Source organism: Juglans microcarpa x Juglans regia, chromosome 3D (genome assembly GCF_004785595.1).
Source record: "Juglans microcarpa x Juglans regia isolate MS1-56 chromosome 3D, Jm3101_v1.0, whole genome shotgun sequence".
Taxonomy (NCBI): domain Eukaryota; kingdom Viridiplantae; phylum Streptophyta; class Magnoliopsida; order Fagales; family Juglandaceae; genus Juglans; species Juglans microcarpa x Juglans regia.
The window spans coordinates 30,394,686-30,417,471 of NC_054598.1; the positions used below are offsets into that span (position 1 = coordinate 30,394,686).

Genomic DNA, 22,786 nt, shown 5'->3' on the forward strand with positions numbered 1-22,786 from the left:
AAAGCCAACCTCTCAAGGGGTGGGAGAAATTCGAGGAGAACAGGTCCTGGCGCATATGTGTTACGCACCTAAAGGATGGCGGGGTGCACATGGTCCATGCCCACAAGACGTAGAGCATCTGCGGGAGTTTTACTAAGAAAGAGCCATATGACTTGCAATTTATATTTCTATGTTGATAGTGTAAATTCTATTAATGAGAGTATGGCTTTATAGGGATAAAATGTGTCTCGCCTATCTCGACTCCTTACTCCATCAACATAATCTCTATCAACATAATATCCACTAATATAATCTCCATCAATGTAACCTTCATCAGCATAATCTCCGTCAACATAATCTCCACAACGTATCTCCATCAACGAATCTCTATCGACGACACTTACCTCCTCGCAAGGTACCAAAGAGATGAGTTACACCTAAGGCTGTTTTATCCCTTTTGTGGTGGAGAGCAGGCCAGCTCGGCTGCCTAACACTTACCTTCCTCGTGAGCGTCAATAGGCAGGAGTGGGTCTAGTCTCAAACTGCCCGATAACTTACCTCCTCGCAGGAGGTAAAAGACGAGATAGCTTAAGTCTCGTCCCTCCCATGATGGAGAGCGAGTCCAGCCCTTCGACTACCTTAAAACTTACCCTGACCTCCGCCATGATAAAGAGTGGAACCAACACCAGCCTGACCCAACACTTAACTTTCCTGTGATGTCAACGGATGGGAGCGGGTCCAATCTCGAACTATCCGACAACTTACCTCCCCACGAGGGCTAAAGGGTGGGCAGGCGACCCAACCACCCTCGTGGGGAGAGTGGGTCTAGCTTCTTCAGCTCCCCGAACAACTTACCCTGCCCCCATCACGGTGAATAGTGGACTAGTTGCTTAGCTGTCGGACACTTACCTCCCCTCAAGGCACCAAAGGGATGAGTTATGGTTAAGGCTACTTTATCCTTCTCGCGGTAGAGAGCAGGCTAGCCCTCGACTATCCAACATCTACCTTCCTCGTGAGTGTTAACAGGCGGAAGCAGGTCCAATCTCAAACTGTCCAGTAACTTACCTCCTTGCGGGAGGAAAATGCGAGATGCGCCTTAAGGCCATCTCGTCCCTCCTGTAATAGAGAGCGGGTCCAGCCCCTCTGTTACTCGACAACTTACCCCGACCTTCGCCATGATGAAGAGCCGGATCAGCTCTGGCCTAATCGAACACTTACCTTCCCTATAATGTCAACGGGTGGGAGCGGGTCCAGTCTCAAATTGCTCGACAATTTACCTCCCCGTGAGGATCGATAAGTGGGCAGGCGGCCCAACTCCCCTCATGTGGAAGAGCGGGTCCAGTCTCTTGGCTGCTCGACAACTTACCCACTCTCATCACGGGGAAGAGCAGACTGGCTCTTTAGCCATCCAACAAATTACCTCCTCAAGGGACCAAAAGGGTGGGGTTTGCCTAAGGCATCCCAACCCCTCCCCTGGTGGAGAGCGGGTTTAATCCTTTGATTACCCAACATTACGTCATCTCCAACAACGAAATGTCAAACGAGTGATGCCTCGGACTCCTAGCCTCGCTTCTTCTCCACCAAATGGAATGTCAAGTAGCTAACGACTCACGTCTCTAGAAAAAGGACCCAGGTTTGCAAAGTCCGCACTCACAGATTGAGAATGAATTAATCTAACTTATTTATTTTGTCTAGCGATATGCTAGACGTCCCCTACTCGCCTCAAGTCTTCTTTAGTATATGTTTTTTGTTCTCAATTGAGTTTCACTTTTGTCACTTTTTAATTTTGATTTTTGTCATTGATAATAAATTGAATAATGGAATACATTTTAAGCAGTTCAATAAATTAACTCTTTAATCGAGAAGTTACTTAGAATGACCATCATCATATACTTATGTGGGGTTTAAATTGTGCCAAGATTCTATACTGATGCAATTAAGATAAGAACATCCTTTTTAAGAAAAATAATTTTTTAAAATATTTTAAAATAATTATATAGGAGTTATGCTATTTAAAAGCACAATGTATAACACACTGTTTTTTTTTTTTTAAACCCATTATATAAGTATTGTCATTCTTCAAAATATGGGCAAACTTTTTTTTGTCACTTTTTTAGACAAGTTGGAATGATGAAAACTAGTAGAGAAGTACAACTACAAACAAATTGCATAAAAATAAACGTAAAAATTAACATAATTTTAGAAAATACATTAATTTTTATAATAAAAATAATTTTATCATCTTGCGAATCAAATAAATTTTTCCTAAAACATTTTTTAAACCAGTAGAATTGGCGAATAAAGCAACCACTTGTTCCAAGTGTACAACGGCAAACAAATGACGATTTCGTACTTTACTTTATTAATGCAAGAAGGGAGAATATGGATGGAAGATTGTCCTGAATCTATTTTTGAACGATAAATGATGTATTTTACTCATTAGTGCAACAAAAACGCTTACTACAGTTGCCTCATGCAGCCGTGGCGCAAACGGGTTTGACATGGCCAAAAATAAAAATGAAACACACCATTTCAAGTGATTGCTTCCTTTTCAACATGGCCCCAAATCTACCCTACCTCCTTTAGTTTCCCTCTATTTTTTTTCCTCACTCGAAGACGATTTTGCCATTGTCGAGACTCTCTAAATCCCTCCCTCTCTGTGTCTCTCCCTCGAAGACGAATACCTTCCATTTCCCTTCCTTTCAGTGTTCTCCCTCGAAGACGAAAACCTCCCTTCCATTTCCCTCCCTCTTTGTGTTTCTCTCCCTCAAAGACGAAATGGAAGAGAAATAACCCTAACCCAGCCCCTTTCCCTTCATCCCAAAATCCTAACCCTAACCCTAATCGAAAGAAAGCCCATTTCCCTTCATCCCAAAACCCTAAAACCTAACCCTTACCCAGTCCATTTTCCTTCATCCTGAAACCCTAATCCTGGAAGACGGTAATCAAGGAAGCAGCCAATCAGTCGCCCCTGTTTTGTCCTGTCCAGGTGGAAGGCAAGTACATATATTGTATTGTTTGGTGCCGTTGGTTGATTATTTTGTTACAAGTTTGCTTGATGATATAGACTTGTATTTGTGAAGAAAAAAATGGCAGTTGTATATGTAGTATGTTAGGGCTATTTCTCTTAAAAAATTGAGTTTGGATTGTAATATTGACGATGATAACCCAACCCATTTAAATAAACAGGTCAAACCCTTTCATGTTGGTTCATTATTTTGTTACAAGTTTGCCTGATGTAGACCTGTATTTGTGGAAAAAAAAAATGGCAGTTGTATATGTCGCATGCTAGGATTATTTCTCTTTAAGAATTGAGTTTGGATTGTAACATTGACAACCGTAACCCAACCCATTTAACTAAACAGGTCAAACCCTTTAACCTAAACCTATTAATTTTGTATTGGGTTCGTGTCAAATTCACAAATCGTGTCAACAATTGCAAGCCCTAGAAGTGAAGCAAGCATTACATTATTGCACTTCTATATTGGATGGGTCTTATCTGATGTGTTACTTGAGCATCTTAGCATATGTAGTTTTTTCCTTTTCATTTTTTCATGATAAGACTGATGATGAAATCAATTTGATGTGTCACAACAGTCAAAAAGTATTTTGTTTCTATTTTAATTTTTGGTTATTCTAAGTTTTTGTGAGAGCCAATCGGTATTAAATAATTACAAATGAATCTATGTCAGTATTTTTATACTTATTAAGTATCCATAAATGTTCTTTCCTTGTGCTTATAACCCTATAACAATCTGTCTAGAATGCCAACAAGGGGGTGGTTCACTGGAAGTTAATAGTGATAGAGTAACCTAAAAAAAAAAATTATTTAATAGTTATAGACATGCAACTTCGAATAGTGGCGGTGCTACTACATCAATTCTATATTTTAGTGATAGGTGTGCATCTCTGAGTAGTGGGACATGCTTATCTATCCTTCCTTCTCACATTGGTTCAATGTTTCTGTTATGCCTTTTTCGAAATATGTAGTGACATAATTCATCACATTTCAATTCTGTAAAAAGTGCGGCTGACTCGTATTATGCATTATTTTCTTTGGTGTTGCTTTTGTTTTACTTTTCAACTCTTTTGCTTTGGAGTTTTGATTTTCAACTCTTTTGTAAAAAGTGCAGCTAACTTGTTTGATGCATTATCTTCTTTGGTGTTGCTGTTGTTTTACTTTTCAACTCTTTTGCTTTGGAGTTTTACATTTCAATTTTGTAAAAAGTGCAGCTGACTTGTATTATGCATTATTTTATTTGGTGTTCTTTTGCTGTTGTTTTACTTTTCAAATCTTTTGCTTTGGAGTTTTTCCTAGTGATGACTAGCGAATGGGTTGTTCCTGTGGTATACGTGCAATGATAAAATTGTTACATTCAATGCATATTTATATTCAAGGCTAATCAAGCTTATTTAACATTTTTAAGGCAGCTTAGTCAAATTTGTTTGTTCTCCCTTACTTAGTCAAATTTCGATATTTAGATTTGTCTACCATGATGCTAACAAGCAAAGTACCTCTCTCAGTTTTGCTACTCTCAAATGAATAATTTTATGCTTTTGATATGTGTGCATTTCCATTGTGATTCTGGTTCATGTTAGAATGTTGTTGTCATCACTGTCTTCTTCATCCTTTGCCAAACGTACATTGGGTCAACCATTGTGCTTTTGTGAGGTTGAAGCTACATTGAGATACTCAAATACTAAAAGAAATCCAGGACGCTCCTTTTTTGAGTGTCCAAAGTACAACATAGTGAGTAACTACAAGACTTGTAATGTAACATGTGTCTGCAAAATATGAGGGATTACCATACTACAAGTATTTCAAGTGGGCAAATAGTAATCAATACATAGAGCCGGATGTACAAGAAAGACAAAATAAACTATTAAGAAATGAGAAAGAGCTTAAGAAGAGACTTGGCGATGTTGAAAAGATGGAGATTGAGCTCCGTAAGAGAGCGGATGAGACCAAGAAGAGAGAGTTGGTGCTTCTTGAGAGAGAAGTTGTCCTAAGGCGTTCACACACGCTATCCTGGGTTTATTAGGATTTTATAGTTCTCCTTTGTTGTTATTTAGTGAAATGGTAGTGGTTTATGTTTCATCTTAGTCTGAATTTATAGTTTTAAATGTTACAAGTTATTTAGTTATTAGATTTGTATAATTAAGTGTTATAAGTTATTTAGAGAACTGATTCGTAGGTCAGTCTGAATGGGTAGTGGTTTATGTTACATCTTAGACATATTTGTATAATTAAAATGTTTGTAGAACCAACTTTCATGAGAATTGATCAAACTATGACAAGAATTTCCAACCCAATTTTGCAGTTTGATCTTTAATGGTGACAAAAGGAGAAAACAATATGAGAAGACAATTGGGTCCTCACAATGGTTGCACAGGTTATTTTACTTGACTACCAATGTACATTAATGTCACTTATGGGAACCAGGAAAAAGTCAAAAACTTTGGATCTCTTATGTTTTACTTTGGCTTTATTGGAGCGATTTCAAGAGCATGTAAATGAACCTATTATACTCCTGGCAATGCATAATCATCCTACTCAAACCATGCATTCTTCAATACTCCTGCATAATTGCATCACTAGGAATATAAAATAATTATAAAATCTTTATTCTTCAAAAAATAATTGGAAATACTATCACTTTCCAAGCTTTCTTCTTATAAAATAATTACAAAATCTATCACTTGCCAAGTTTGCTTCCTTTTAAAATTTAACATTTTTGCACCGGTTGTGATCCATCACAACCCAAAGAGGTCCGGTTGTGCGCCATCCAACCAAAAAAATCTGCTATGATTAATATGCAAATATTAATGTCATCTAAATATTGCAATTAAATTGTGCAAAATTTAGAAATGTTACACTTTCTTGGCTACCAATCACTGTTTCTCGGTGTTAAGTTCCATTACTGTCAAAAGTTGAGCTGTCTAGAATAGGCTGTTTATAAATAGCGAAATTCTTAGGACATATTAAAGGCAGGACAATTTACCATCTCAACTTTCCACATGATTAGCATTGATCACAATAAAAATATTGACCGAAATCATTGTTTGATTGATAAATAGGTTTATTTTTTATACCTGCAGGATTAGTAATATCTACTTCTCATGTCCCAAGTAAATTCCTGCGTATGCCCATGATTGGTGTATCTTCTTCTAGTGTATCTCTTTTATCTCGCTAATAATAAAGTAAGAAGTAAAAATACTATTTCTTCTAAGTTTACATTATAAATCTAACACACTTTCACATATTTATTTTTAATTCTCCCAATGTTAAAACATGCACTTGTTTGAGTTTCCCTCTGACTTGTGCGTTCTTCTGTTTGGCTTTAACCTTCTGCAACTCTGTCTCCATCCTGGATGCTCTCCTCAGAGATGGGGGTCTGCCTTTCCCTCTGACAACAAGTGGACTCTTGACTTGTTGTGAACTACGAACTGTAGTTGTGTCCAATGTCATAAAACCAGCATTCGAACTTGTTATGGGTAAATAACTGTTAAATAGGACATCAAATAATTATAGAAATTAAGTAATAAAAAACTAAACCAGATTAATAAACTTTAAAATTCGTCCAGTATGAACCTGTTTGGGTCAAAGATAAGTTGTGTGTGTGCTAGCGATAACATTCAGTCATCTCATGTATCCTCTTCTTTGCATCTTCAAATTGCTCATTAGGAATAGCGGTACCCAATGCTCACGCTCCGCATATAAACTTTTCAACCACACATTCTCATGTAAGTTGTATGTGTTAATAAATCCAGCCCAATATTTCTCAAACTCCTCAATTGTTTATGTGTCGTACACACATTTCATCAGTTGAGTTTTCAGCCCACTTCTGTAGGCAGCATATGAACCAAGCTTCTCAGGGACTTTCTTCAGTATATGCCACAGACATAATCTATGTCGAGTTTCTGGAAAGATGATAGCAATTGCATTTTTCATTGCTCTGTCTTGATCAGTAATAATAGCCTTTGGAGCTATACCGTCCATACACTGAAACCAGGTTTGGAATAACCATGTAAGGGTTTCCGTGTGCTCACTGAAAATCAACCTAGCTTCCAAAAGAATGGACTATCCGTGGTGGTTTACACCAACAAATGGTGCCAATGGCATCTTATACCTATTCATCAGGCATGTGATATCGAATGTGACCACATCACCAAAATACTGGTAGGTTGCTCGGCTATGTGGATCTGCCCAAAAAACATTCTTTAACCTCATGTCATTGTCTAAATCCATCAATGCAAAAAATCTGTTATTCTTGTACTGTATCCTCATAAAATAATCTTGAAGTGTTTCAGCACCACCTGCACTAAGTCGTAGATGTTGTGCTTTGTCGATGTAATTGCGACAATCCTTTTAAAAAAATGGGAGGTTCTTGAAGCCACCTGCGCCAACGACAAGAGATCCGAAACTCTTATTCAGTTGAATGCCAGCTAAGTCGTTTGTATCTAGGACTCTTTTAATGGTCTCACTCATTGACTGTGATTATGTGTATTATGGACTATTGTCAACCGCATATTTCCCTTGACTCTTAAGGCATTAATCTGTGCCTTACAGTTTGTCTTTCTCGTCGGACGTGGGTTGGCAACATTGGACCTCTTATTCCGGGCCTTCCCTCTACGTGCACAACCAAGGGTGACATATCTGACACTTTGATCCTCTGACCTCTCACTCATTTGTGTCATCACCCCAAACCTGCATTTTTTAGCATAATGCTTATAATAGCTCAACAAATCTTCAAACGAATTGAACTCCATCCCCGACTTTGGCTACTTAATGATATAATCACCATCCGATGGCACTACTAATGGTGTACCGATAGTGCCATCATTAGCTTCTTGTTCATATGGTCTATCCAACAAAATTTCTTCATCAACTCTAGCAAAAGTACATGGCGCTTCAGTTTGTAGACAATCGGGTCTATCTTCTTGACCAACTCTTACACTCGTTGCGGGGCTTGTAACGATAAATGACCTCGGAGGTCCCATCCCATATTGAAATGGGTAAACAACGTTTTGCTTAAAACAAAAAAAATGAAAACATTTAAACTGCTTCAAAAATAATTAGCTTATAACTAAAAGACAAGAACGAAATTAAAAAATCACCTGAATGTTGCTTGGATTTTTGTTGCCATCTGGATATGACAGGAAAGCTGGTGACCATGTAGGCACTGGTTCAAAATAACCATGCATGTAATTTGGATAGTTTAGTAGACTAGTTTGAGGGATGTCCTAACATAATAATAATAATAATAATAATAATAATTAGGATGCTAAATATTGAATTGCAATAAGTTTTTTAATTATGAAATAATATATTGAGTTTGGGGGATTTGAGCTAAATGGCGTTAGCGAAGATGTGTGTTCTTCCCCTTTTCCCATGCCCTTTACAAGTTGTTCAATATCCAAGGTCAGTTTTTGATAAGTTTTCAAGAAAGTTAATTCAATCGACCAAGAGAGAGAGTGAATACTAATATTGTACATACTTCTTAAAAAAAAAAAAAAATCTGATCAAAATTTAATTAGCATAAAATAAGATTTACACATGCCAAACATGTACCAAACCCATCAATAGCGATGACTAAACCAACTTTTCACATGCCATCCTCTGTTCATCCAACTAGAAACATATATTTAATAACAACTAAACCACAATAATTAAACCACAATATTTAACCAGAAAATTATTATTTTCAACTAAGAAATTTCTACATATCTAACTCTATGTAATGCAAAAATCTTGTATTTAACAATAACTAAATCACAACATGTTATGGAAGGAAAAACAAAACTAAATCACAACATGCTTGATTGATTATCAGTGACCAAAACATTTAAACAAATGTAAAAATTGTAGATTGAAGCAGAAATGGTGGTACGTATTGGTGGCGGCTGTATGGGGACGAAGATGATTCACGAAGTTGACCCACGTTGCTGACCCGAAATGCTGGCCCGCAAAACTGACCTAAAATGCTGGCCCACGAAGTTGACTCGAAATGCTGACCCAAACCAAGCTGACCCAAACCAAGCCCACCAAGCTGACCCAAACGACACTCGGGCTTGACCCACACCAACGCATACCGGCCTTGCGTTGACTCACCCAATGCAGGTGCCCACTCCAATCTTCTGCACCCACACGAGGAAGAAGCCCGTGGGAGTTGGATCGACGAGTTTCTCTCGCGCACCCTTAGAAGATTTTGGTCTTGCACGCAGAGCAGAAGTGAGACCTATATCCGAGACCTTTTCCTTTTTGGACGGCCAATCCTCCGAACAAAAGAGGAGAGAAAAATCCTCATTCCTTCCTCCTCGTTCTTCCAACCCAAATTCTGAACCCTAATTGAAGAATTTGACATTAACCTTCAAGTCTTCTTGGGTTGGGTCCTCTCGATTCCCTTAGGCGCGCTCTCAATAGCTCGCCTTTGCGAAATTGACAAACTTCATGGCCCACCAATTCTACGAACTTACATTCTCTTCCGTCTTCATCACGATCGCCGTACTCTTCACCGTCTGCTCCGTCCCTACCGTCCGATCTGATGACCACTCCTCTGTCCTCCAACTACATTCCCAAGACAACGGCAAGAACGACGCTGATCTCTGCGGCGGGGTTTCCGTGCCAGCCTCCTGCCCCATCAACTGCTTCCGCGCTGACCCAGTCTGTGGCGTCGACGGCGTCACCTACTGGTGCGGCTGCCCCGACGCTCTCTGCGCCGGCGTCAAGGTCGCCAAGCTGGGGTTCTGCGAGGTCGGCAACGGTGGGCCGGGCCCTCTCTCCGGTCAGGCCCTCCTTCTCGTCCATATTGTCTGGCTCATCGTGCTCGGTTTCTCCGTTTTGTTCGGTCTTTTCTGATGGATTTTGAGGCGTTTCATGGACTTCATGTCATTGATTGATTGGTCAGTTTTTTCTTTTTATTTTTGTTCATTTTGTTGTGAGAATGTGGGCGAGAGGAGAGGCATTCGGTGCATTTTCTTTGTTCTGTATGTAGGATGCACATATATACGGCTATTGTCTGTCATTTCCTCCGATTCCTTCTGTTATATATATAAATTCCCATTTTTTTCTTCGGTGATGGCTGTGGGTTTGATTTCGTTTGTTTTTTTGTTTTATTTTAATTTGCATGAGTTATTGAGGATATCAGAACGGTTTTTATTATGTTTGGGGAAGTATTTAAGATGATCAAACAAAATAAGGACAAAATCTTTCAAGTATACGATTTAGTTCTACTTACATAAAAAGGGAACGATTTAGTTCTAAAACCAGATTAAATAATTTATGATTGTTACAGCGAAGCGAAAAGGATAAATATGCTTGGATGTTATGGTTATTACGAATCAGGGTTCTTGAATTTGTGGCAAGAGTTTGCGCTTCTGATCCAGCTCTTTGTTAATTTATTTTTGGCCACTCTATTTAAAAGAGTTAAGAGCTTAAATATGGCTTTGATTGTTTGATTTATGAAGAAATTTTCATGAAGTTCCAACTGAACTCAGCCCCGAATCCAAAAGAACAATCTTAAGTTAGGGATTTTGATCCGTTTCTCTTTTTTTTTTTTTTTTTTCAAATTTCTTTTTCGGATTTTGGAGTAGGCATCTTGTCCTATTTCACTTGTTGTGCTGAGGTATCTCTAAATTATCTACTTCCATTTCTTTTTATATTTTTCTAGCTCCTCCTAGTAGGATGCTTTTTATGGCGTAATTGTACTCATTTTTCCTATGATGGCTTTTAAATTCTCTCCACATTTTCTTCTGCACTTGCATCAGGATGGAACAGCGACCTGTTCCCACCTCTCCTTTAGCAGGGAGGAAGATACCGTTTGTTCCAAGGTCTATTAGGATATAGTTTTTAGTTTTTTTTTTAACTCAATAATTTTCTGGTTTGGTTTGCGGCTGCCGGTTGTATACCTAGATAATAAAGTGTGTAATAATTGGTTGAAGTGCTAAAGGCTTTGGGTTTGGGGTACCCCACCCCCCGGGGCGCGGTCTAAGGTTCAAATTTCCTTGGGTGCAAACAACCTCTAGGGGCCATTAGATTGAGAGATTTTGCCTTTGAATTATCCGATGTGCACTTGTTGAAAATTTGTTGCCGAGGGCCTGTGCGCTCACATGATTAGTTGGGAGACGCAGTTCCTGGACATCCGGTGTCAATAATAAAAAGAAGTGTGTAGTAATGTGTGAGGGTGAACTTGTGTGCATGAGTCCCATGCCATAGGTTTCATTCCTCCTAGTCTCCCCAAGCATTTAGGTTCCATGGTTGAGTCTTAAGGGCTATATCGTGGGGCAATTCCCCCATAATAAAAAATAATAATAATAATAATGTGTGAAAAATCCCCTCAATCATATACAAGATACTGTGCAAAAGTAACTACACTGTGACATATTTGCTCATGATGTTAATCATCCACAAGCTGGGGAGGGAATATGAATGAGGAGAAAGGTATGGGTGTAATTGGTTTGGTTTAGTCCGATTTTGGACATATTTTAGAATCGAATCGGTCTAAGTTGGTTTTGAAAGTCGAAAATCGATACAGACCGGTTCATTCATGACATCGGAAATTTTGGTTTTTTTTTTTCCCGGTCTGCTTTAGATTTACAGGTGTGATTCAGTTTTGGACTTTTTTGTTGGGCTAGTTGTTTTTCCGACTCAGATAAAAAAATTATACAAAAAATGTGTAAAAATGTACTTATAAAAAATGTATTTATCCTTGGTGTGTATGCATGTATGTGTATATATATATATCAAAAGTGTACTTTTATACTTATACCATATTATATATGTCTGAATGTAACTTAATATATAAGGATAAATAATACCATGTTAATAACTAAATATTAATATTCATGTTTAAGAGTAAGTTTATATCAAGGAAGCAAAAATAATAAGATTAAAATTTTATTTATATTAATTTTATAATATGTATAATATGTATAGAAGATAATATATATAATATAAAAAATTAAAATATATATTATTTGGTTCGGTTCAGTCTGAATCGGTTTCAAAACATGAAAATGGAGACCGAACTGATTTTCAGTCGGTTTCGATTCTTAGGAACCGAAATCAACGTAACTGATTGATTTGGTTCGGTTGATTCGGTTGGTTTTTCGATTTTTTCTTTACACCCTGGAGAAAGGGTCAAGCCATGTTTGGCCTGTTGAAAATAGATAGTATATATGAACTTGTAGCTCCAGTAGCCTTATGCATCAGATGGGAGATGGCTCCTATTAAATTGGGGCACCACGTTGTTCGAAATCTCCTCTCATAGCTGCTTAAGTGTATGTTGCACTTTTTTTTTTCCCCCAAGTTTTTCTAAGCAAGCAAGTAAATTTCATTAGAAAAGATGATACAAGAGGAGGGAGTAAGATTCAACAAACACTCCAGAATAATAACAACAATGCAAAGTGGAGGATAAAAAAGAAAAAAAAAAAAAGGTTTTTGCAACCAAGTTCTTAGTCTTTACCCATGTCTTACAAAGAGGATGTTGTTTTAAAAGATGGTAATAAGCTATTCGCAAAAATTTACGAACAATGGAACCACAGTTGGTGGCGGTGGAACCTTTATTGAAAGCGGTGAGAGTGGCGGGTGCATTGTTGTTTGTTGTCTTGAGATGATTTTTAGAGAGATCCGCAGTTCTTTCTTTGAGATTATCGTTTAGGGAAAGCGATAACATAGTGAAAAATACAACATCGGGTGTACTAATCTGTGGCCTTTGATCATCTGCGCTCCCGCACTCCTGTGATGGCGCGTGGCTGCCACGCGCTGGTGGGATGGAGACAGGGTGGCCCAGATCTGGAAGATCTCGGCGAGCTAAAGCTACTGGTACGGTGCGTGTAGCCGTCGGAGGCGCGTGAAGGCCACATGTGGCAACAAGCCGCGCATGAGGTCCACGCGTTGATTATTTTGGCGTGACTCCGCTTCGTCCTCAGTAGCAGTAGATCGGCGGCTGTAAGATGGGGTGGTGGGGCGCAATTCCTTTAAAGTATCATATGCACAGTGACATTGCTTGTGTACCAGGTAGAACATAGGGCATTAAATGGGATGAATATAGTGTACATGAATATGATGCATTTACAGTGCAACCGAAAGGTAGTTGTACGGTAGAAAGCTTATTCGCAATTGTAATTTCCTTTCCGTATTTGTGATATTGGGTGCAGGAAGTTGCAATTTGCCTTCTTCATACAATGTTTAGCTTATTTACTTACTCGAAGATCAGATGTTGTGCGGTTTTTGTCATAAAGCCTGGTCTAAATAGTTGCCCACTCTTCAATGGCTTATTTATAGCTTTTGTTACTTGGACACATTTATACTAATGGATCTATCATCTATGTGTGGCCACAGATCCTGAATCTGGTATTGTAGCCCCTTCTGTGCGCTTGATTGGACTCCGGTGTTGTTCTGCATCTTTAGTTAAAATGTGAATTCAATAGAAAAGAGAATGTATTTTCTGATTTATTTTTATGCATCATATCTGGGGCTAAAAAGAGAACATTTGTAAATTGATTTAGATTTCATTATCATCATCTCCAAATTCAATCTTGTTCATAGAAACTTTACCATCAGATTCAATTAACATAAACAATTAGCCAACCCACGCATGGAGGGATGCAGAAAAAGTAACAAAAACTGAAAGTTCTAACTCATAACCGGAAAAGTTTTCCATTCCTTTGTTTGATTTTGCCGGTACCTAATAAAAGACATCCTAATTGTCCATATGACATGGCAAGTGCCAAAAGAGTAGGCATCCTACAATCAATCTACCATAATCATCAGCTTTCCTCTTTCCGAATCATCTAGAAACTTAAAAGTAGAATTAGAGAAACAACCCACAAAACTGAAGGAACAAAAAAAAATAAAAATAAAAATAAAATAAAAAATCCATAAGGTTTTCTGCGGGATTCAACTCTATGCTCCTTTATAAGGGCTCTGAAGTGAAAATCCTGGTTTGCTATTGCCAAGAAGACCTTTATCGGCTGTTTTATGAGCGGTGGCACTCTCATTTCCAGTTTCTCCAGAGGAAGCATTTCTTTTTCCGCCTATTGGTAATACAGGGGAAGAGGTTTTCTGAGACCTATCACTGGAAACGTTACCAATCAGGCTTTTGAACATAGTGAGTGCTTGAGCCATCATGCTGGCAGGATTGGCAACTCCACTAGGAAGCAAAATTGTCGTGCCCTGTTGAAATAAAGGAAAGCAGAGAGAGAGAGAGAGAGAGAGAGAGAGAGTTTAGTGAAAATAATTGAGCATCAAAGGATATAATTGCATATAATGATATATAGCTCTGTTCATCACCTCCTTGGCAATATTACTGAAGGCATGAATATATTGCTCAGCAATTCTCAAACTCGCTGCCTGCAACGCAAACCATAATATCAGTTCCCAACTCAGTCTTTATGATATATATATTTTCAAGTAAATGTACAACTGCTACATGCCACAGGCCATCAATTTTGTCTGTGAATCACAAGTATGCTGGATCTTTGGAAGACACTAAAAGGAACATGCAAGCATATCTTCATCCTAATTAGTTTCAATTGAAAGACGTACAAGTACACAAATGAATATCAGTATCTATCTCGAAAAAGTTCTGAATGCAATCAATTGACATTGCAGTAATCAAGACCTTAAAAGTGCAGGATAGAACTTTGGAACCACTCTATAGAAAATAAGTGATTTCCAAACCACAACAAATGCTAGGACAAGCCAGAGGGGAGAGAGATTCAGTTGTAGATCTGTATGATGTACGCACTGACTCAAAAAGTAGAATGTATTGATTGCTTTAACATTTGAAACATTCAAAACGAAGCATCCTAACCTGAATGCATGATAACTAAGAGCAAACCAATTCAACGGAGCTGGCTCTCTCTTCAGATGAGTTTTTCTCTCAACTCTCGAGTAAGTAAAAACCTGCTCTCAGTAGCCTTCTGTTCCCGTCCCTCCTCAACAACACCCCCCCCAAAAAAAAAAAAAAGGCCCCCCATCATCCTTACAAAAATCACCCCACCCATCCAACACCCTTTCCATCTCCATCCGGTTTCAGTCAGTCTTACCATTTTCCTTAACACCCGCAACCTACAATTTTCGTACTCTCTCTCCTGCGACGTCGTCCAACCAAGAAGACATTGAGGACCTCATCAAGAAAGCGGCAGCACTCACCTGGAGTGAACTACTCTTGGAACCGGAGTTTGGGCTTGCAGATCACTTTTCCAGTCTATCCCTCATAGGTAAGCTGATCTCCTCCAAGCCACTGAATAGAAGGACATTCCATACAACTATCAAAGCTGTGTGGAGCTTTGTGGCCGACCTAATCATTGAAGATGTAGATGTAAATGTCTTCTTGTTTAAGTTTCCCACTCAACAAGCTAAGGATAGGATTTTAAACAATAGGCCATCGAACTTTAAAGGATTCCACATGGTTTTGAGTATTTGGCCCCCTGGACTCAGTGTTTATGAAGTAAATCTGAATTTCTCTGCCTTTTGGGTCCAAATCCATGGCCTATCACTGGAGCTGTTAACAAACCTCAATGCTCAAAAGATCGGCAATATGCTAGGAAGACTAGTTGAGGTTGACCGAGCCTCTATTTTTGGAGTTGCTTTGAGAAGATACCAGAGTAGAAATAAATGTTGAAGAACCTCTCCCAAACACGTTCAACCTGCCACGGCCTAATAGGGAAACAAAGAAAATTCACATCAAATATGAGAGGCTTTCCGATTTCTGCTATGGATGTGGGAGACTTGGCCACACCATACAAGTTTGTCCTAGCTTTGCAGCCAACCTAGAACTCCTACATTTTGGTCCATGGATGCGAGTGGAGAGCTCCCTCAATAGAAGAAATCAAGTTTTCGACATGCAACATATTCAACAATGTCCAAATCCTCTTCAAGTGCAATGCATGCCTACTGAACCCCCTGTGGTTCCCTCCCCTAATACGGAACCTACTCTGGAACATTTTCTCCCAAAAGTTATTCTAAGGGCTGCTCTTCCTCCAATGCGTATAAAAGAACCAGATGAGAGAACTTCGTCATCTTCAAGAAGGTTGGCGGCTGCACCACCTGGAAAAGGCAAAGAAAAAATCCTAGATGTCCCTTTGAATCAGAAATATACTGAGACCAGTGGATTGAGTCCTTCCTGTTCTCCACTACTGGTGCAAACTTTCAACAAAATTTCTCCACCAGAATTTCTTTCCAATCGGAAAAGCCGCCGGTGCAATTTTTTGAATGTGGGAATGATGCCGCACATAGAAGGGAATCTGCACGTGGGAAGGAACAGTTGACTGATGGCTTAGTGTCTACCCATTTAGAGCAAATCCCATTAACACCTGACAAGCATCCAAACGTCCTCCCTATTAAACACCCCTGTCCCCTGGCCTCAAACGTCTTCCATCAGCCGCTTAACCCATTCAATGTCCTCCCTACAACTCCCCACCTCTCAGCAAACCAAAAGGGTCAATCTCACCGAACCAGTCCAGGGCCCAAATCCAACCAAAGCCGATCTATTTACAAGCAAATATTTCAGCAACTAGACAACATCATGGGCCCTTTCCACTACACAAATATAGACCCATCTTCTGCTTTGAAAACAACCAACAATATAACCCTTGTCCCTGACTAACTTTTGGAACAAGCTCAACGATATCAACTCTGCTTTCTCGGGTCCCATGTTAGGAATAGGAGATTTTAATTCTATCCTAAATCAAGATGAAAAAATTGGAGGAAGGCCCTTTGCTTCCCCTTCTTATCCCAGTGGGTTAAAACTCTTTATGGACCAAAATGGCCTAACGGACCTAGGATTCCTAGGCCCAAAATTCACTTGGACCAATAAGTGGCATGGGTTTGGCAATATTAGGGAAAGATTAGACCGTGGAATTGCTAACTCTCAATGGACCCTCTTGTTCCCTGATGCAAAAATTCACAACTTCCCTATTCTTTCATATGATCATGCACAACAGAAAAGACTGCATTAAATGGATCCATCACTCTTTAGGAAAATTCTCTGTTAAATCAGCTTATGCAGCCATTTTAATCCAGCACCAGGGGCAAAGCTCAGCTTACCCCCCACCCACTTGGAAAAAAATCTGGTCCCTCAAAATCCAGGATAGGCTCAAAATGTTTCTTTGGAAAGTCTTAAACAGTATCTTGCCAACTAGGAGCCTCCTAAAAAACTGTTTATCCCTTCCTGAGGATCAGGCACTTTGCCCCATTTGCAATACAGAAGAGGAAAACATTTCTCACCTTTTCCTAAAGTGACCCTACTCCAGAATCCTGTGGCGGCAATCCCCTTGGCCCTTAAACATTGAAAGAATAGCTGACCAAGATATCACAAAACTGGATCCTTTTCATCCTAAATCCAACCACCAGTCAAGCAATAACAACTCAAGATGTACAAAAATTCCAGCTTTTTGCAGTCTTGGCTATGGACAATATTTGGTTCTATCGGAACCAAAGCATTCATGAATCCCCCCCAATCAATACAGACCAGTATGTTTCAAATGTTCTGAAGTCTTTCAAGGAACACTGCAATGCATGGGAATGGAAATTACTTGGCAACACACCATTCTGGACCCCCCCTCCGCCAGGTTTTCTCTCAATTTCTTTGATACAGGAGTAAGAGAGTCGGGTAGCACAGCAGAAGCAGTGGGTAGAATCCAGATGCTACAGCTATCTTTGTAATCACAAAGTTCTTAAGATCAAAGTACCTGAACCAGGGAGAAGCTATGGCAGCAAGTATAGGAGTACAGGAAGCCCTTATACATCAAAAAAGGAATGTCATTTTAGAAGGTGATTCACAAGTGGTTGTCGAAGCTCTACAACAACGTCAACAAACTCCAGACTGGACAATAGAAGCCACAATCAGAGATACAAGGATCATGCTTCAGAATTTCAATAAATGGGAAGCAATCAAAATACATCGATTTCAAAATCGATGCGCACATTCCATTGTGCAGTGGGCAGCCTCGAACAAACTGTTCAGAAGCATCCCCCTTAAGAAAGTGCCTCAATGTATGCTTGATTTCCATAGTGGCAAAGACCCACCCTTTATTCCTTGTTAATTGTTGTAATTGCTGTAATTGACTCCTATATTTTCTTAATGAATCTTTTATATTTGCTGAAGGAAAAATAAAAACTAAGAGCAAACCAACTACATGCAGATTGTCAGAAGTAGCATCCAATGGTGAAAACCAGATTACATGTACATTCATTGTCATTGAAAGCACATTTTGGTAAATGAAACCTGTATGAATTCTACTTTCTCCATGAGGAAGAAAATAATATCAAGGTAGTTGACATGCTAGTATTATGTCTAGAATACTGCCCATGCACTCAAGAGCATCAAAGGACCTCACCTCTATTCCACCATTTTTCTTGACTGCCTGTGATACCGTGGCAAGTCCTTCAGCTGTTGCTCTTGCTTTAGCAAGGATTGCTTCTGCTTCACCTGAGACAGGACTATTGCTGATAAGAAGACTGAATGATGTCAATGGAAAGAGTAAAGGAGTGTCAACACTAAGACTTAGGGTGCCCTTGAATTTGTGCACGCTATATTAGATCAGACAGGATATGTTGAGAAAAAAAAGGGCTTCAGCATAGGACTTCTCAAGTTGATATTCACATAACATACAAGAGAACATGAACAAGCCCCCTTCAGTGGGACCTGGCTTAACATATACATAAGTTCCTTTCAAAATCCAATACACAGCCTAAATTTCTTGTGGCAACCACTCCAACAAAAACATTCTAATACAGACCAAAGCTTGTATTGATTATGAATTCTATCATAGTCCATGCTAAAATTAAATGCATGTCCAAAATAGCATATATGATCTAAAGATATCAGTAATAACTTACTTATCAAAACAGATTTTAGTACTCATATTAGGATGGAACAAAAACAATACTTCCATACTGTGGGAATTAATCTGTATTGACATGATAAATAACCTTGGGCTCTGTTAATTTGATCCATCTTTGCAGCTTCAGATTGTAAGATTACAGAACTCTTCTTTCCATCAGCAATATTGATGTTGGCTTGTCTTTCTCCTGTATATTATAAAGAGACGTTAATTTCTAATAATGCATAAGGCTACCTACTTGAGTGTTGAAAAGTGGTACACTGAGAAACTTGGCATATAAAACTGACTTTATTACCTTCAGAGTCAAGAACTTGAGCTCTCTTTTTGCGTTCTGCTTCTGCTTGCATCTCCATAGCTACCCTCACTCCACGAGGAGGAGATATATCCCCTGAGATGAAGGATGAGAGATCATTTACAAATAATCCAAGAAAACTTGGCATAAGAAAGTCTGATACAAGAACAAAAGCCAAAAGTGACTTACTTATTTCATAACGGAGGCACTGTAGACCCCAATCTTTTGCGGCCACATTGATAGACTCCTGCAACAGTTACGTCAATACAAAAATCTATTACTCCTTTCTCTAAAGTAATCCGTGAATTTTTTTTTACAAGTAAAATAAATTTTATTAATACCAAAAGAGGAATAGGCATAGCCCAAGTTCATAGGACATATACAAGAGAAAACATCTAGATTAATTCACGAAATTGTAAGAGTAATATCAAAACTCTAAAGAACCCAAATCTGATTCAAGCTGATTCGATATAGAAATATGATGAAACAGTTAGAAAGTACCACAACCTCTAAAACAGTAGGGTAGAAGCAAACTGAAGGGGAAAACGACCATATTGTTGAACTGCATGTTCTAGCTTTCAATATTTTATCTCATCCCTTTGGAACTTAAAAGGTTCCCTGCCAGTAGCAAAATATAGTTGCTTCCAATCAATCTGATTGCAACTCATATCATTACATAAAGTCAAAATAATGTTGACAAACTATGTGGATACCAGGCATATCCAAGGTTATTAAAATCCAATTCTAACATTTAATAGTTCTACGAACCTACTGCTTACCAAAAAAAAGTTCTATGAACCTAGAAATTTAAAATGATGAAATCTACTTTTAAAATCTTTTAGGATTCAAATCTCTTATTAAAAACCCAATCTTTTAAGATGAGGATCAACGCCCTTTAAGTGTTTGTTCTTCCATATTTAGATACGGAGATAGATCTAGATAGAAATACTTCTAGTACAATTCTAATGGTTTTGATAATGCACAAATGACTGAGTTGTTTTTTTTATTGGCACCGAATGTCCGAGAACAAAGTCCTGACTAATCTCAGGGGTGTATCAGCCCTCAGCAAGAAGTTTCCAGAAGTGCATCTCAGGTAATTCAAGAGGAAGTTCCCTCAGTCTGATGGCCCCTAGAAATTGTTTGCACCTAAGAGGATTCAAACCTTAGATCTGAAGAAAGCATACCACCAAGACCAAGACCCTCACCACATGAGCCAACCCCTAGGGTTTAACCCTGATTTTTTTTTTTTTTTTATTATTATTAGTTTTAAGTAACAATGAATTGTTTCTCATTGGGGAATAATAGAATATTATATACTAGAGGATCAAAGGCCCAAAGAACACCTTTATAAGGGACCCAAATTGGTGGACTACTTAATTATTTAATTTGGAGAAGGGGGCAAGTGATTGCAATGTTCAAAACCTAATTTTAATTTGATCAAGATAAATGGCTTCATCCATGAATCAATTTGTCATAACATAAAAAGATGCAAGTAAACACCTTTAGGTTTGTCCTAGCATAATTTTCAAACATGTTGCCACCCTACAGCATTAATTATAATCAATGGCGTTGTATGGCACATCTAATAATTATGAATTAGACTAGAAGTCGCTCACAAAGCGTTTTCTGCATCACTCCCCCCCAGAATTAACTAAAAAAAATCATAGTATGTATCCAAAAGGAAGTGGGGAAAAGAGGTGAAGGAATAATGCCAATGAAAGGTATTAAAATCACTCATATAAAATGAGAAAGTTATTATAACCAATTTTTTTATTCACAAAAATTAAAGCCATTAAACTATGAATGAGCATGAAATTAATTGCTTCCCTTATCCCCCTCCGGTTATCAGTGGAGGGATGTGTTAATAAATATGGGATTCTCCATACACATTAGACAACCGCCAGATTTTCAAGACAAATCTATTGAACAACTTGAGCTAATCAAACTAACCACTATCTTTTCATTCAGCGTGTCTCTTTCCTCAAACGTCTTGTCGAGAGTGATCTTACCAAGCTCACTACGCATTGTTGTTTGCGCAAGCTGAATCACAGCATATATGGGATTCTCAACACCATAAGAGGCCAGCTTAGGGTCCACAATCTGCATCAAATGCATTTGAATTGAGAGACACATTAACCAACAAACTAAACAACACAATCCCAGATCAAGCAACCAATTAACTGAAACACCAAAATGACACCGACCAAGTGAACAACATCTCAAGAAGTACCTTGATGTAGAGCACCCCGTCGATCAAAATGTTGACATTATCCTTAGTGATAGCAGACTGGTCCGCGATGGGAATGGCATCCTCCTTCAAGGAATGCACGTAGGCAATCCGATCGACCAGCGGAATCAGGAAATGGATTCCTGAAGGCAGAGTCTTCGCATACTTGCCGAACCTCTCGATTACATAGGCCTTTTTCTCCGGTACTATCCGAACCCCCAATTCACCGGCGGCGTTATCTCATAGCTTCCTCACATCAAAACCGCCCCAAACAAATCACTCAATTAAACAAAGATTCACAAAAACCAAAATCTATATACACATCTATGTATGTATGTATGTGCGTTACCTGATGCCTGGGTCGCTACCAGTGCGGAGAAAGCGGACTGGAATAGTGGAAGACAAAGGGGAGTAGGGAAGCGGAAAAGCTCTTGAAGATGAACAATTAGTTTTTCTGAGAATCAAAGAAGGGGAAGAAGTAGAGAAAGGTCTAGACGTCGTGTCGTTAACGGCAGATTGGCGGAGATATCTAAGGGCTTTCAGTGAATTTACTTTCCACATATTCATGCTTTCCTTTCTGGGTCCTTCGGATTTCTTATGTTCATGCGGTGGTGTAGGTGGTCTTTTATTTTTTCCTCCGGAAATGTAAAGCCCCTGTAAAACCTTGTGACTCTCTCTCTCTCTGTGCAAACTTAGAGCTGCCAAGCTTTTAGTTCCATTTTGACTTTTGTCTGGGGCAGTTCTAAGCCGAAGTGTTGTGTCACGTGTGCCCAAGATGAGAAGCGGGCTTGTTTCCTTTTCATTTTGCTGCCTTCAGGCACTTGACTCGTTGCCAAGTTTGTTCCATCCCACGAAGATTTCAAAGGAAATGAAGTTTGGATGCATGATGATTAGGGATGTAATTGGTTCGATTTGGTCTGATTTTAGATAAAATTTGAGACCGAATTGATATGTACCGATTTTATATTTTTAAGAACCAATTTCGTACCGGTTACTTCTTTAAACCGATAATTCCGATTTTACCGATTTCAGTCCGGTTCAGTCTGATTTTTCGATTTTAATATACCATATACTATATTATATAATATATATAATAGTATATTATAGTAGATAATACTATAGTGATAATATATTGTAGTATATTATAATATATATTATAATTGTATTATAGAATATAGTGATATATTATAATATATAATATAGTGACATAGTATTAGTATAACTATTAATACGATAGACTATAGTGATATAAGATTTTAAGATTTAATATTATATTAATTAGATATAATACAAAACTATTTTTTATATAATTATATATTATATATAAAAATTATACACAATATAAAAAATTATAATATATATATAAACTGGTCCGGTTCGGTCCGATCAGGTTTTAGAAAAAGAAAAATCTGAACCGGATTGATTTTGACCAGTTT

General features: G+C 38.5%; 2 protein-coding genes and 1 long non-coding RNA gene across 3 annotated transcripts; 2 read left to right on the forward strand and 1 right to left on the reverse strand.

The window, feature by feature from the left end:
- Window positions 1-9,221: 9,221 nt before the first annotated feature.
- On the forward strand, window positions 9,222-10,056 carry LOC121255968. The gene has a single exon (XM_041156537.1). It carries the CDS (start codon window positions 9,431-9,433, stop codon window positions 9,836-9,838), a length of 408 nt encoding a protein of 135 aa, XP_041012471.1. The 5' UTR covers window positions 9,222-9,430; the 3' UTR covers window positions 9,839-10,056.
- A 3,084-nt stretch (window positions 10,057-13,140) lies between these two features.
- Window positions 13,141-13,821, forward strand: LOC121255969. Its single transcript, XR_005938894.1, has 2 exons — window positions 13,141-13,389; window positions 13,614-13,821. It is a non-coding gene; the product is annotated as an uncharacterized LOC121255969 (long non-coding RNA).
- LOC121255966 (stomatin-like protein 2, mitochondrial) lies at window positions 13,598-22,151 on the reverse strand. Its single transcript, XM_041156535.1, is given in 10 exon segments — window positions 13,598-14,155; window positions 14,273-14,332; window positions 18,325-18,416; window positions 18,920-19,018; window positions 19,127-19,219; window positions 19,313-19,370; window positions 21,074-21,223; window positions 21,354-21,565; window positions 21,568-21,596; window positions 21,700-22,151. Coding segments are annotated over 10 exon segments (1,281 nt in total). The 5' UTR covers window positions 21,918-22,151; the 3' UTR covers window positions 13,598-13,885.
- Window positions 22,152-22,786: the final 635 nt, after the last annotated feature.